The 15,087-nt window shown below is 40.4% G+C and overlaps 1 protein-coding gene across 1 annotated transcript in view; it reads left to right on the top strand.

Moving 5' to 3' along the window:
* The first annotated feature begins 11,371 nt into the window (after positions 1 to 11,371).
* The window catches only part of LOC119821800, a 49,415-nt gene continuing 45,699 nt past the window's right edge, over positions 11,372 to 15,087 (top strand). The window contains 1 exon segment of the mRNA XM_042055589.1: positions 11,372 to 11,446. Coding sequence (XP_041911523.1) covers positions 11,372 to 11,446 — 75 coding nt within the window.

Genomic DNA, 15,087 nt, shown 5'->3' with positions numbered 1-15,087 from the left:
GGGAATGCACACTTGTGCAACCACTTTGGAAAGCAGTGTGGCGGTTTCTCAGGAAATTCGGGATCAACCTACCCCAGGACCCAGCAATTCCACTATTGGGAATCTACCCAAGAGATGCCCAATCATACTACAAAAGCATTTGTTCATCTATGTTCATAGCAGCATTATTTGTAATAGCCAGATCCTGGAAAGAACCTAGATGCCCTTCAGTGGAAGAATGGATGAAGAAACTGTGGAATATATACATGCTAGAATACTACTCAGCGGTAAAAAACAATGACATCTTGAATTTTGCATGCAAATGGATGGAAATATAGACTTTCTTTAGAAAGTCTATATTTATTAAAATACATTTGAAATGACACTATACATGTTGAACTTAATGGATTCCTTTTAAATTTTCTATTCTAAACCAGATTGAATGACTCCTCACTCTGTAATTGTTCCAGACAATTTAAAATTAAATTACATAATGATGAAAATTTTAATGGTATGGGCTTTCATTTTTCATGAGCTCTCCTCAAAGCTCTCAACATTTGATTCTATACTGTCAGTTTTAATTGAACATAAAAAAGATGACTGAAACCAATAGCAAGGCCATTTAATTAATACCAAAACTCTGTAAGCTCCTTTTTTCTGTTATCATTCAAAATGTTTAGTAACCCAAGGCCAGTCCCATGAATGGTGGTGGTCCCTGGAGGGGCAGAAAAAGGCCACCAGAGGCCTTGGCACATCCCCTTGCAGGTGGGAGACCATGGTGGGTGAGAGACAGACCAATATGTCATGCAGAGAAAGCTGGGGTATAGAGTTCATTTAGTGGGTTATGGAGGAGGAAATAAAGTGGAGAAGGAGGAACGGAGAAAGGATAAAGAGGGGAGAGAGAGAGAGAGAGAGAGAGAGAGAGAGAGAGAGAGAGAGGCAGAAGCTATCTCTCCAGAAGGGCAGATAGAGAGGGGGGATCTGCTTGCCTTGGTAGATGGGGGACGTTTGGGAGTGGGTGGATCTTACCTCTTAAAGGGATATGGAGTCCAAGTGACAGACCAGGCCAGGAGATTTCAACCTTCCTATCATTTTCTTATAATAAAAAGGTGGGGAGTTAGGTATAGCAGGTTTAGGGAATTTGGATGTCAGATTCTCAAGACTGCATCCTGCTTATTTGTGGGTGTTGAAGTCTTTTGGGAGGAGCCTGAGAAAGTTGGGTGCTGATCACATCCTAGGGTACCTGGTTGCTTTGCTCCTGTCCAGAATTTGTGGTGTAAAACTGTCTAGTGTCTCTTGGACCTAGCAAAGTATTGCTAGAGCAGAGGACAAAGCCAAGTTATGAAAAAAAATCATAACCAAGGATTTCAGAGGGGTGTATCTGACCAGTTTAAGGTGGATCCCTCAATTTGGCTCCCTGGAACTTACAAGAAATTTTTGAGTTTGCAACACATAAGTTTTCGACACATGCATTGTATAAGCAGAAGCACATTTATGTCAGAATGACTGTGTCAGATGTTTTTGTACAATGAAAAGTATCTTTAGAAAATGATCAAAGAGGATTTAAAATCTTGATCTTGGTGGTTGTAGTAGCACACTCTACTGGAGTTAGATTCATAGCTTATTAGCAGTTTACTGAAAATGTTAAGACTATGAATGGGAGCATAATGAGAGAGAAATTTGATAACTTGCATTTGTCCTCAGATCTTTATAACTTTCAGGTACTTATCTTAATAACTTGTATTTGTATATCTTAAAACATCCTTTATTTAGAACATTGTAAGAAGTTATGCTGAAATTTGTTTGGTGAGGTTGTCCTTTATAAATGGCAACACCTCTCAGCTGTCAAACTGCATCAGAGATCTTTGCAAAGGATAAAATTTTACTTGAGTTATTGACTGAAAAATGGCAGAGGACTTACTCTATTGACTACCTAGAATCACTCCCCAGTGTCCTCCATGGTCATTGAGGACAAGGGCATCAGGACTGTATTTGCCTTCTGCTATTAGAAGTAGGTCCTGCCAGGCTCCAGAAGATGCTGTGGGTTAGGAAATCTGTAGAAAGGCAAGCCTGCCTGGGCCTGAGCAACTGTGTAAGTTTATTCCATTTGATTCTTTGTCCATGTCTGGAAATCTTCAACAGTGTGGATGAAAGACAGTTTTTCCCAATGGTTAGTGCTTTCGTTTGATGAAGTGAATTGCAGATGGACATTGTTTTGTGCTTCTGTCTTCTTTGGAGGAAATAGAGTGCTGCTGCTAGGAACCAACCCGACTCTCTGTTATAAAAAGTCTTTTAATACTTAAACACTTAAATGCCATATTTCCAAAATCTCTGAGCATTTGAGGGTTGTTTATCAGGTATAGATAAGTTATAATTACAGTAAAGGATCTTCCTGAAGAACTGAGTCTGGTGTGGGAGGTCCTTCTGTCTATGTGTTGCTTTTATTGGTTAATGAATAAAGAAATTGGCTTGGCCTACAGCAAGGTAGAACTTAGGTGGGGAAATTTAAACTGAATGCTGAGAGAAAAGAGGTGGAGTCAGAGAGAAGCCATGGAGCTGCCTCCAGAGACAGACATGCTGAAACCTTGCCGGTAGGCCATGAACCTCATGATAAAATATTAAATAAAGGAAATGAGTTTATTCTAGATGTAAGAGCTAGCTAGAAATATGCTTAAGTAATTGAGCAAGCAGGGATTTGATTAATACAGTTTCTGTGTGGCTATTTTGGGAGTCTGGGCAGCTGGGAAATGAACAAGCAGCCTCCTACTACACGGATCCAAGCTTGAGTGTACTGGATTTTAAAAGGTAAGATTTATACTTGTGAAAGACAAAGAAGAACAAAACTGCAATAGAAGCTTAACAGTAGAACTGACAATGGTGGAGAACACTTAATATATTTTAAAGCAGGTTTGGATTACATGTACAGCATTTCTGTAAGAGATTTAAAAGTACATACCAGTTTAAAATATAAGATTTATTAGTTTTTTAGTTTTGAATGAGATATAATGAACAGATTATTAAAACATTTAACAGTAAGTATACATACATTTACACACAGTTGAATTTAAGTTTTATACACATAGTTAAAGCTAATTTATGTTTATACATAAAGTTAACTCAAAAGTCATATGCTGGATAGAAACTTTCTAATCTGCCTGTTTGCTGATAGAAATTAGAAATCTCCCACTTTCGGTTGTTATATAATGGATATGTAGGCCATTTGTTAGTGCAAAGGTGGGTAAGGTTAGAAATCTTTAAGAAAGACATAGGTTTTAGGGTCTGTAAAAGACATCCCGGGGGGTGGGGGGGAGATTGGACAGATAGTTTCAGGTCTATTCCCCAAGTCAAAGAGTGTGAGAAAGGCTAGATTCAATGGCTATGTATCCAGGAACATCTTTGAGGTAGAGCAACAGTCGAGAGATATGTCAAGACCACCCTAAGACTCATCAGCTCATGAAGGCCATTCCTAGTGGCTGAGGGACTACAGTCTAGGAATAAGAAGTGGACTACCATTGGAGAACAAGAAGCCAGATCTCAGTCCTCAGTTATGGGGAATAATCAGAGATGAATGTCAGCAAAAGTTGACTTGGAGAAGGGGAACTTTCCATTTAGCCAGCAGGTGCAGTGATTGAGCAGAAACAGGAAGTTGGAAAGTGGTCCAAGTCCAGGATCCCTACAAGCCTGAGGATACCTGCCCATGGGTGAAAGGGAACATGAAGAGATCCTGGCCAAGTCATACACCAGTGTTACCACTTATAACTGGCAGGTGACCCTAGGGCTGGTATGAGGGGCAGTGGTTCCTAGAGGGAAAGAGGTGGACCACCCAAGGCTTTGGTGGGTCCCCTTGTAGATGGGAGACTGCAGTGGGTAAGAGATAGACAGATAAGCTATGCAGAGAGAGATGGGGTATAGAGTCTATTTAGTTAGTTATGGAGGGGGACAGGAAGGGGAGACGAGAAAGGGGAGGAAGAGGGGAGAAGGGAGAGAGAGAAAAGCTGCCTCTCCAGAAGAAGGACAGACAGAGAGAGCAGGCAGGAGATCTGCTTGCCTCCATGGAAGGGTGGTGAGCTTGGGAGTGGGCAGATTTTGTCTCTTAAAGGGACAGGGTGCCCAGGTGACAGACCAGGCCAGCAGATTACACCACCCACTACTGTCTTCTCTTTTCAGCACCTTTCCCGCCCCTAATATACAAGGATCTTTGCATACTACCCCCCTTTTAGGTTCTCTTTTTTCAGGTAGCATTGGTAGGTGACGCTTACCTCTCTGCCAAGCTCAAGTCTCAACATTTCAAACTGATATAAGCTGCTGGTCTGATTCTCCTAAGGTATGCAAGGATCATTTGCTTCTGTTGGCTTTTGCCACTCACCAAATTCGATTCTATAGTCTTCCTCTTCAACTGCTTTTTCTTTCTACCTCATCTAGCCACCAGTCTACCTGATCTAGTCACTTGTCACTCCCCTTCTACTGGTAATTGTCACTAGTTCCATCCTGGGCCTATATATTGCAATTTTCCTTGTCTAGCAAAAGACACTTTCTGCTAAATTTCACAGATTCCTTAAACCCTTTTTGGTCTCTGTGACCTTGTCCCTCCTGTCTCTCAGCTCCATCCTGTAAGTCTCATTGCTTCTCTGTGCTATCCTGGGTTTATCCTTTGCCTCTCAGCTCCCACCTAGAGCTTAAAGAAACTCCTTCCATTGGACTTCAGCCTGTGACCCTTCCTTTCTTAGAATGTATTAAAACTTTACTCTGTTATTACAAAGAGCTTGGGCTCAGTATATTTCAAAGGCCTAAATTGTCATGTTCAGTTTTCTTTTTTCTCTTTATTTTACATACCAACCACAATTTCCCCTCTCACCTTGGCTCCTATTTTCTCCCCCTACTTCCCTTGTATTCCCCTATTAACCTATCCTTTATCTCTATTCAGATTTTGATAGACCTCCTATGGGAGTTAACAATGCATGACATATCAATTTGAGCAGGACTAACCTCCTCCCCTTGCATCAAGGCTAGGTGAGGTATCCCACATTAGGGAATAGGTTCCAACAAGCCTGCTCAACATGCTCAATTTTAAGTGGTGACAACTTCTGCCACTGCACAAACAAATGATCTAAAAATCTTCTATAGCTAAATTTACTTTTTCTTTCTAACTATATCTGTCCAGTGTAGCCCTTACATATGGAGAACCTCCTACCTCTAACTAACAGCCCATCCTAATAGACATGGAGAAATTATTCTGTCAGGCTGCCAAAGGCCAATTAATTTCACTATAACTCCCTTGTCCATCTCTTTTTCACTGCTTACCCCCATGACTGTTTTCTCTATTTTTGTATAATTTCTGTCCTGAAAACAAAAATCATAAAAACAGGGTTTATGAAGAGACAAACAAAAACAAATAATATGTGTTTAATACAGTATTAAAACTGTACCTACATGTATTCATACAATATACCTCATACTGTTAGTTAAACTTTGTATTACAAGAATCACCTGGGTAATATTAGTTTTAAAATGACATGAAGGGGTCACGGAGAGAAACTAAATATCAGTGTGTCGGGACTGATATTCCTAATGAGAGCCTAAGAAAGGACACTGGTGAAAGCTTCAGTGAGTTCTGAGGGTCTAAGAAAGTATAAATGTCTGAGGATACAAAAGCTTAAGAAATTTCTGAGGGTATGATAAAATATGGTAAGGTATGTAAATGAAATTTCTGAAGGTATATAAAAGTGATTTATGATAATGAAAAATGTTTCAGATTTTTTCCATTTATGCTGTTTATTGTTATATTAACATTTCAAAGGATCAGGAAACCTATATTTAAGAGTTCTATCAGAGCACTAATGTGGTGGGGTCTGAAGAGTGCACACCCACAGTTTGCCAAAAGGAGATACTTATCCCGATAACACCTAAATGTAGTTCTAAAAACTCCTGCCTCCTATGCTTGCTTTCTTTATATCAAATTAGAGATTACTATACACATTGGAAGAGACTTATTGAGGCTGCCCTTATTGGTCCTGTAGGAGACATGATGCTTATTCAGAAAGGTGTTCTACCATTTTTGAAAAATGATCAACCTTATATATTCTAATTAATGGTCCATGGCATCCTAGATGGGAGATGGGGTCCTTGGTAAACTTTACTTTAGCATTTATCACAGCTGCCCATCAGGTATAAACAAAATACAATGGGTATACATTCCACTCTCTCAAACTCTTGGTACAGGCATGGTAGGAGCTCCTCAATGGTCCTTGTATCCTTAATATCATCCCATTTAGATTATGTTGAACTCACCTCCCTATCACACCATATCTTATTTGATGCCTTAACCTTTGCATATCAGCTACTAAATAATGCTCTGCCTGCTTGTTTTGGGGAATACTGGTTGTGTGTCCCTCCTGGGTCAAACTAGGTACAATTTGCGCCTCACCCGTTGTCTTATTGGACTCTCTCCCTTCAGTTCTCATCAGCTGTTCCAAGCCAAATGTCAGCACAATCCTTTATCTCTTTCACATCTTTCTTCTCAGTATCACACACTGCTTTTACTCCTCAGACACATTCTTTGTGGGAACTCTGGATTCCATAGATTTCAAAAATACCTTAAGCCTTAGTACTACCACCCATTACCTATGCTCAAACATTGACAAAGCCTTGATTCTTTGTGACATTCAAGTTTACTGATCTGCCTTCTGACTGGATTGGGACTTTTGCCTTGGGTTTCTTTTTTCCTAAACAAGGAAGTGGTACATTGTAAAGAACTCTGGATGGTTCCCATCACTGGGTTTATAGCACCATGGTCTGACAGAGGAGTGGTACAGGTGATATCCTCTCTAGTAGTGCTGGGTATAATCACTGGCATAGCCACTGGAGGAATGAGTGAAACTTAGTACTTCCCTAGATATTTACCATTGGTTTTCCTATTAGTTCATCAAGGATCTCCAATGGGTGGGTCAGACCATCCTAATCCTACAGGGCCAAATAGAGTCAATGTCCTAAATAAGTACTATAAACCTGGTGTGGATTTAATTCAGTAACAGCAGAAAGAGGTGTTTTTTTTCTCTTCCTTGCAGAGGAGTGTTGCTTCTATGTCAACTAGTCAGGTATAGTGAAAAAAAAAATATAAGACTGTTCCAGATGAATCTCCAAAAGCATAAGAAGCAGCTCAATGCCTTTGGACAGCGTTCAATTTTGAAATGAATACTGCCATTTTAAACTCTCTTCTCCTTTTCCTAATCTTACTAGTTGCACCCTGTGTTATAAATTTCTTATCTGTCTTCAACAACAGATTCAAAGATTTCTAACCAGGCTGTCATTCAGTTGATATTACAGGGTTATCAGTCCCTAGCTAGAGAGACAGAGGCCGAAGACTCGTGATTATATGCAGATGGTAAAGATCAGAGGACTTCACTGCTCTGTTAAGCAGGAAGTAGTCTAATGATAACATTGCCCCCTTTCTTGTTACCTGATTGCATATTAATAAAAAAGGGGGAATGTAAGGCCCTTAAGTCACATGAGTGGCCATACCTCTCCCCTGAGGACTTCCAACTCCCAGGTTCCACTCAGAGAACACTTGAACTTTCTGAATGGCTGGACCCTGCCCTACACTACAAAGTAAAAATTCCAATCCCAGGAAATGAAATCCCATCAATCTCCACTCTGAAAAGCTTCACGTGAAATTTCCACTCCCTCCACAAGAAATCTATATAATATCTGCCTTTTGCTCAGAACTCTGACATTTTTCATCCAAGGAGAGGCAACCACCCTCCTGTTTTTTTCCCTCCCTCTTTTGTGAGGTGACTTGTGTGATAGGACTTTGTGGTATTCCTTGGCTCCAAACTATAGAATACCTTTCTATCCAGGCTGTATTGCTGGATAGAAACAATCTTGTGAGGCATGAGGCACAAAATCTAGTGAAACTGGTGTAGGAGGACCTCTATCTTATCATTGAGAACACTGATTTCCTTCTTGTTCTTGTTGTTCCTTCTCTTTCTTTTCTCTTCTTCTTCTTCTTCTTCTTCTTCTTCTTCTTCTTCTTCTTCTTCTTCTTCTTCTTCTTCTTCTTCCTCCTCCTCCTCCTCCTCCTTCTCCTCTTCCTTCTCCTCCTGTTCCTCCTCCTCCTCCTCCTCCTTCTTCTCCTCCTCCTCCTCCTCCTCCTCCTCCTCCTCCTCCTCCTCCTCCTCCTCCTTCTTCTTCTTCTTCTTCTTCTTCTTCTTCTTCTTCTTCTTCTTCTTCTTCAACTTCTACTACTACTACTACATCTCTTCTTCTGCTTCCACTAAAACTGATCTAAAATGACCTACTTACCTTAATATTCTTCAATATGATTCTAGCTAAGATGCTATTAAACAATATCTCAAATACCACAGATTTATCAGCCTCTGTTTCGCCCCCCCCCCAAAAAAAAGCAGCTTCACAACAGAGTTTTAAGGTCCTCCACAATAAATTTCTCAATGCTCTCTTCCATTAATATAGATTCCCATGATGTCATAATAACACCATTTTGAAATCATATCCTACCATCTCCATGGTACCTTGCAAGTCTCTCTCACTACACAGGGGCTAACTGGCTATAAAAATCCAGGATGAATCACAAATATAGTATGATAAACTTGGAAGCTAGAAACACCATGTTCTCAACACACTCAAAATTAGCTGTAACTCCAAACAACAAGGTAATTGAAACACAGGGAGAGCCCTGTGCTCAACGTCTTGTATCCCATCAGACACTCCTTGACCTCTTCATACATTCTGTGGAATTATTGTGGGAAGATGGCAATGTTTTTATCTGGACGGATACAAGCAGACAGATCTGTGCTGGGGCTGCTTCTCAGATCTCTATCGTGAGATCAACCTCACTAACCACTGAACTTTCACACCTGGAGTCAGTACAGTGAAGATCCCAGCCTCAGAGACCAGGAAAGCGACAGAGCAATAGATGTCAGGGATTTGGTTATGTGGCATCACCTCCCATGCTGGGTGCCTGTGCTCCCCCAAACTGTCTCGATGATCTCTCTGGCCACTGAAGTCTGTTTTGATTTTAAGAATTGTCACACTATGGGGGGTTCCAGAGGCTCCACCCACAATCTCTTCCCAAGGCTCATTCCTGGATATGGTTGGGCTTCTACTTGACAACTGATTGCCTTCCCAGGTCCGTAAGACAGTCCTTGTCAAGCTCTGCCCAGAAGACAGTACATGGAGCTGAGCAAGCAGACAACCAACCATCTTGTGTGGCTTAGATGAGGCTCTGAGGGCCTGTGGCTATCACGGAAAATACCCTCTCCAGAAAGAGAAGTGGACGGGGAAGGACTCTGCAGCATGGTGCCTGGCGTTGTTCTTAACACCTTTCTGAGGAAGTCCTCCAGGAACTTGGCAGCATCAACAGTCTGGAGTCCAAGCAGATAAAGGCCATCTGGGAAAGAAGGCTAAAGCCTGTTCAAGGCCAATTACCTGACTCCAGGTTGGGCATGTTTGAGCCTGTGTACCTCCCCATGTACCTGACAGCATATGCTCACCCCTCAGAGGGTTACATCCATGTGAAATCCTCCATGGATGCACTCGGTCACTGTCCTGTTCAACATATCTCTGTCCTACAGGGGCCCCTGAGCTGCCAGGTAGCCGTGACAGTGGATCAACCTGGCGGTAACTGGGTGCCACGTGTTCCTTGAAACTTGGCGGTGGTCCCCAGATCTGTATCACAGAACTCTGTTCTGTTGGGTCACAAAGAGGTGGGGGGTTGTGACAGGCAGCAGAAGTCAAAGCCCAGCCCCTCCCACAGCCTCCAGCCCCACAAATTTCAATCTCTAGCTTCCCAAATTCTCTGGATCCCACTCAAAACGTAATGAGGTGGCTTTTTGGAATGTTTTTGCAATGTTTCCATCACCTCAACTTATCAGGAAGACCTTCACCCACAAGGTGCCCTTGAACCCAGGCATCTGCTGCTTCCTGAACTGAGTCAGGGACCATCAAACCATCAGGCTCTTCTCGTAGGTTTTGTGGTTTTCTGGGAACTGCCACTTTCAGGATTCTTCTGTCGACAGCTCCCACTTCCCTCCATGGTAAGTTCCTGCCATGCCTCATTGAACCATCCCTCCAGCCCCATTTTTAATGAGTTTTTCTTAATGTAAATTATCAAACCCACCTCCCCATCTTTCATTCTGTACTTCCCCAATCTTCCTCAAAGCTGTTCTTTCCTAATTTCATGCCCCCTTCTTAATTCCACTGAATCTGCTTAATGTTATCAGTATGTCTGTGAGGGAATAGCAATGGCTCCTGAAACATGGGAGAGTCTCCTGTGTCATACCCAGTTCAGTGCATCACGGCATGGAACATGACAACATGCAGGCAGGTGTGGTCCTGGAGAAACAGCCTGCGTCTTGCAGACCACAGGAAGTCGACTGTCTCACTCCATTATGTTGGATTTAATCCAAGTTTGAGTCAGTAACATTCTGTTTTATTTCTACTATTAATGTTACTCTTAGCCTTTCTAAATATTTTTCATGAAATAAAAACATTACTTAAAGCAAAGATCCCACTGACCAATTAAGTTCTGGTCCTTCTGTGAGGTCCATTGAAATTGTGTCACTCATTCCTTCTTTCTCCACTGATTCCAGTGATCAGCAGAAATCATTAGTCATACACAATGTGAATTCCTGCACGTTATTATGAGTCAAAATAAGTCAAATTCACAAGTTTAAAACTCCTAGGTTTGTCTTCCAGAACAAGTTTTTACAACAAACCGTATAATTCAAAATTCCTCTCCTGAGACACCTGTCCGTATTTATATTCATTTTAGAGTTTGCCCAACACATGTACTCCAATCTTTCCTTTCCTTTCTTCTTTATTTCTGCCATGTGACTTGATTTCCTCTATTGAAGATTACCTATGAATATTGTGTAATCCTTCAGATTGATAAGGGCACAGTGCAAACTCTGATGATTTCTGGCAACATTGAATAAACATGGCTATGCATCTGAGTGTTCTGACCTGCTAAACCTGGTCTTCTGGAGGTGACCAGCATCTCCCCAGTGCATGCTGAGGTCCTAAGAATATGGAGATTTCTGAGGCTGCAACTACACATAGAGGCCCTAGAGGTAAGTGAACACCCACCCAGCTGCCACTGTCTAGGCCCACCATACTGGGGTAAAATCCCAGGGCCTCTCTCCCACCTGCCTCAGCTTCTTTAACCATCCAGCAGGCAAGCTTCCTTCAGGCAGGTTGCTCCAAAATTTTCATGCCACCAATTGGACCACGTAAGCTACATTTTTTACTCAGCCCCCAAACACTCCTATCCCCTGCGACCTCAAAAGAACTTGAAATACAGGCTGAAAATACACAGAGAGGACCAAGAGGTGAGTGTCTGTCCACCCTGTGGGGCACTCCACTATGTAGACACTCCATAATGGAGGCAAAACTCCAAGCCACAACCCCACCTGCCTCAGCTTCTCTAGCCATCCTACAGTCAAGCTTCCTGCAGGTAGGCTGCTCCAACAACCTCAACTATCAATCAGACCCTGTAAGCTACCAGTTCCATTCTGCCCACAAACCCTCCTATCCCCTGCATCCCCAGAGGAACTTTGAAGCACAGTCTGTGATTACACAGAGAGGATCAAGAGAGGCTGTGACTAAATAGAGTTGACCAAGAGAGAAAACCAAGAGAGCAGACCAAGAGAGTGGACTAAGAGATCAGACCAAAGTAGGCCTAAGTGGTTCCCTGAGACCAAGACAGTGACAGTACACAGCAGAACAAAAAACAGTTTCCAAAAACACAGACAGAAACTTCAAGGATTGGACCAAGAAAAATAGATAGATACTGCTGGCACCAATTAGAAGAAGAGATGGGTAGGTGCCAATGCAAGAATTCATTCCACAACCTAAAAAGCAGCATGATAACACCAGAACCCAGTGGTCATTCAACAGGAAGACATGATCATTTGATCATGCTAACCCAGAACAAGCATAAGAAAATGATTTTAAACATAACTTTATGAGGATGATGGAAAAATTTAAAGAGGAAATGAAAAAGAAATGTGAAAAAAGACAATAAAAATTGGAAGAAATCAATATATCTCTGAAAGAATCCCAAGAAAATGAAGAAAAAGCACTCAAACAGGTAAAGCAAGCAGTTCAAACAGTTAAAATCTTGAAGAATGAAGTAGAAGCAATAAAGGAAACACAAACTGAGGGAATTCTGGAAATGGAAAATCTGGGTAAACAAATGGGAACAACACACAAACAGGAAATTCTGGAAATGGAAAATCTGGGTAAACAAATGGGAACAACAGAGGCAAGCATAATGAACAGAATACAGGAGCTGGAAGAGAGAATCTCAGGTGTTGAGGATAGTATGGAAGAAACAGATTCATCGGTCAATGAAAATGTTAAATTCACTAAATTCTTTTTTTTTTTTGAGACAGGGTTTCTCTGCAGCTTTAGAGCCTGTCCTGGAACTAGCTCTTGTAGACCAGGCTGGTCTCGAACTCACAGAGATCCTCCTGCCTCTGCCTCCCGAGTGCTGGGATTAAAGGCGCGCGCCACCACCGCCCAGCTAAATTCATTAAATTCTTAACACAAAACATCCAGGAAATCTATGACACCCTGGTAAGGCCAAACCTAAAAATAATTGGGATAGAAAAAGGAAAAGAAATCCAGATCAAAAGTCACAGAAAATATACTCAACAAAATTATAGAAGAAAACTTTCCTAGGCTATGAAGGTACAAGAACCTTACAGAACATCAAATAGACTGGACCAAAAAAAAAGCGCCCTCACCATATAATAATCAAAATACAAAACATACAGAGTAATGTAAGAATATTAGAAACTACAAAGGAAAAAGGCCAAGTAACATATAAAGGCAAACCTTTCAGAATTATACCCAACTTCTCAATGGAAAGCAAGAAGCTAGAAGGTCCTGGACAGATGTGTTGCAGACACTAAGAGACTATAGATGGACGCCTAGACTACTATACCAAGTGAAGCATTCAAGCACCACTGAAGGATAAAACAAGATATTCCATAATAAAACAGATTTAAACAATACCTATTCACAAATACAGCCCTACAGAAAGTACTAGAAAGAAAATGCCAACCCAAGAAAGCTAGATGTACCTAACAAAACACAGGCAACAGATAACCTCACACCAGAAAAACCCAAAGAAGGGAAACATACAAACACTATTACCAAAAAAGAGGAGGAATTAACAATCACTGATCATTAATATCTCTTAATACCAATGGACTCCATTTACCTATAAAAAGACACAGGCTAACAGAATGGATATGAAATCAGGATTCATCCTTCTGCTGCATACAATAAACACACCTCAACCTGAAAGACAGATATTACCTCAGAGTAAAGAGTTGGGAAAATATTTTCCAATCAAATGGACCTAAGAAACAAGTGGGTGTAATTACTTTAGTATCTAACAAAATAGACATCAATCTAAAATCAATCAGAAGAAATGGAGGACAAGGACACTTTATATTCATCATAGGAATAGTCTCATCAAGATGAAGTCTCAATCCTGAGCATCTATGCCCCAAATACAAGGGCACCCATATATTTAAAAGAATCATTACTAAAGCTTAAATTACACATCAAACCCCACACACTGATAGTAAGAGACTTCAACACTCCACTCTACCCAGTAGACATGTCAAGCAGACAGAAACTTAACAGAGAAATAAGAGAACAAACAGATGTCATGACTCATATGGACTAAACAGAAATCTACAGAACATACCCACAAACAGAAAAGAATATACCTTCTTCTCAGCACCTCATGGAACCTTTTTTAAAATTGACCACAGACTTGGTAACAAAGAAAACCTCAATAAATCTAACCAAGAAAATATGAGACTTGAACAATGAAAACTTTTAAGAAATATATTGAAGAAGATACCAGAAGATTTTTAATAATATCTTAAATACAGGGATTAAAAATATTAATATTTGGTATCTCAGAGTCATTTTGATTTGCATTTCCCTGAAGCCTGAGGATGTTGAACAATTTGTTAAATGTCTACTGGTCATTTGAGATTCTTCTCCTGAGAATTTTATATTTAGATGTATATACCATTTTAATTGGATTATTTGGTATTTTCTTGTCTAGTTTCTTGAGCTATTATTTATTTTATTATTGGATATTATCCCTCTGTCAGATGTGATGTTGGTGAAGATCTTTTCCCATTCTGCAGGCTGTCACTGTGTTTTATTTACCATTTCCTTTGCCTTGCAGAAGCTTTTCAATTTTAGGAGTTCCCATTTATTGATTCTGGTCTCAGTGTTTGTGCTACTCATCTTATATTCAGGAAGTGGTCTCCTGTGCCAGTGCATTCAAGGCTACTTCCTATTTTCTTTTCTATCAGGTTCAGTGTGAAATGGACTTATATTGATGTCTTTGATCCACTTGCGCTTGAGTTTTATGTATAGCGATAGATATGTATCTGTAATATTCTATAAGTCCACATTCAGCTATGACAGCACCATTTATAGAAGTTGTTTTCTTTTTTCCATCGTAGAGTTTTTGCTTCATTTTAAAATTCGGGTATTCATACCTGTGTGGATGAATGTCAGGGTCTTCAATTCCATTGGTTCACATGTCCGTTTTTATGCCATTACCAACATGTTTTTATTACTATAACTGTATAGTACAGTTTGAAGTCAGAGATGGTGATAACTCCAGAAATTTCTGTACAGGATTTTGTAGCTATTCTGGATTTTTTGTTTTTCCATGTGAAATTTAGTATTATTATTTTGAGGTCTGTGAAGAATTGTGTTCAAACTTTAGAGGGGATTGCATTGAATCTGTAGATTGTTTTTGGTAAGATTCCTACCTGTCCAAGAACATGGAAAATTTTCCATTTTCTGATATTTTCTTCAATTTCTTCTTCAGAGATTTAAGTTCTTGTCATACAAGTCTTTCACTTGTTTGGTTAGAGTTACTCCATGATATTTTGTGTTATTTGTTATTATTGTAAAGGCTGATATTTCTCTTCTTTCTTTCACAGCCCATTAATCATTTGTATATAGGAAGACTATTGATTTTTTTGAGTCAACCCTGTATCCTACCACATTACTGAAAGTGCTTATCAGTTATGGGACTTCCCTGGCTTA

This window comes from Arvicola amphibius, chromosome 8, assembly GCF_903992535.2.
Source record: "Arvicola amphibius chromosome 8, mArvAmp1.2, whole genome shotgun sequence".
In the NCBI taxonomy this organism is placed as follows: Eukaryota; Metazoa; Chordata; class Mammalia; order Rodentia; family Cricetidae; genus Arvicola; species Arvicola amphibius.
Note: the sequence above shows the minus strand (reverse complement) of the source record. Positions and strands in the feature narration are given on the sequence as shown.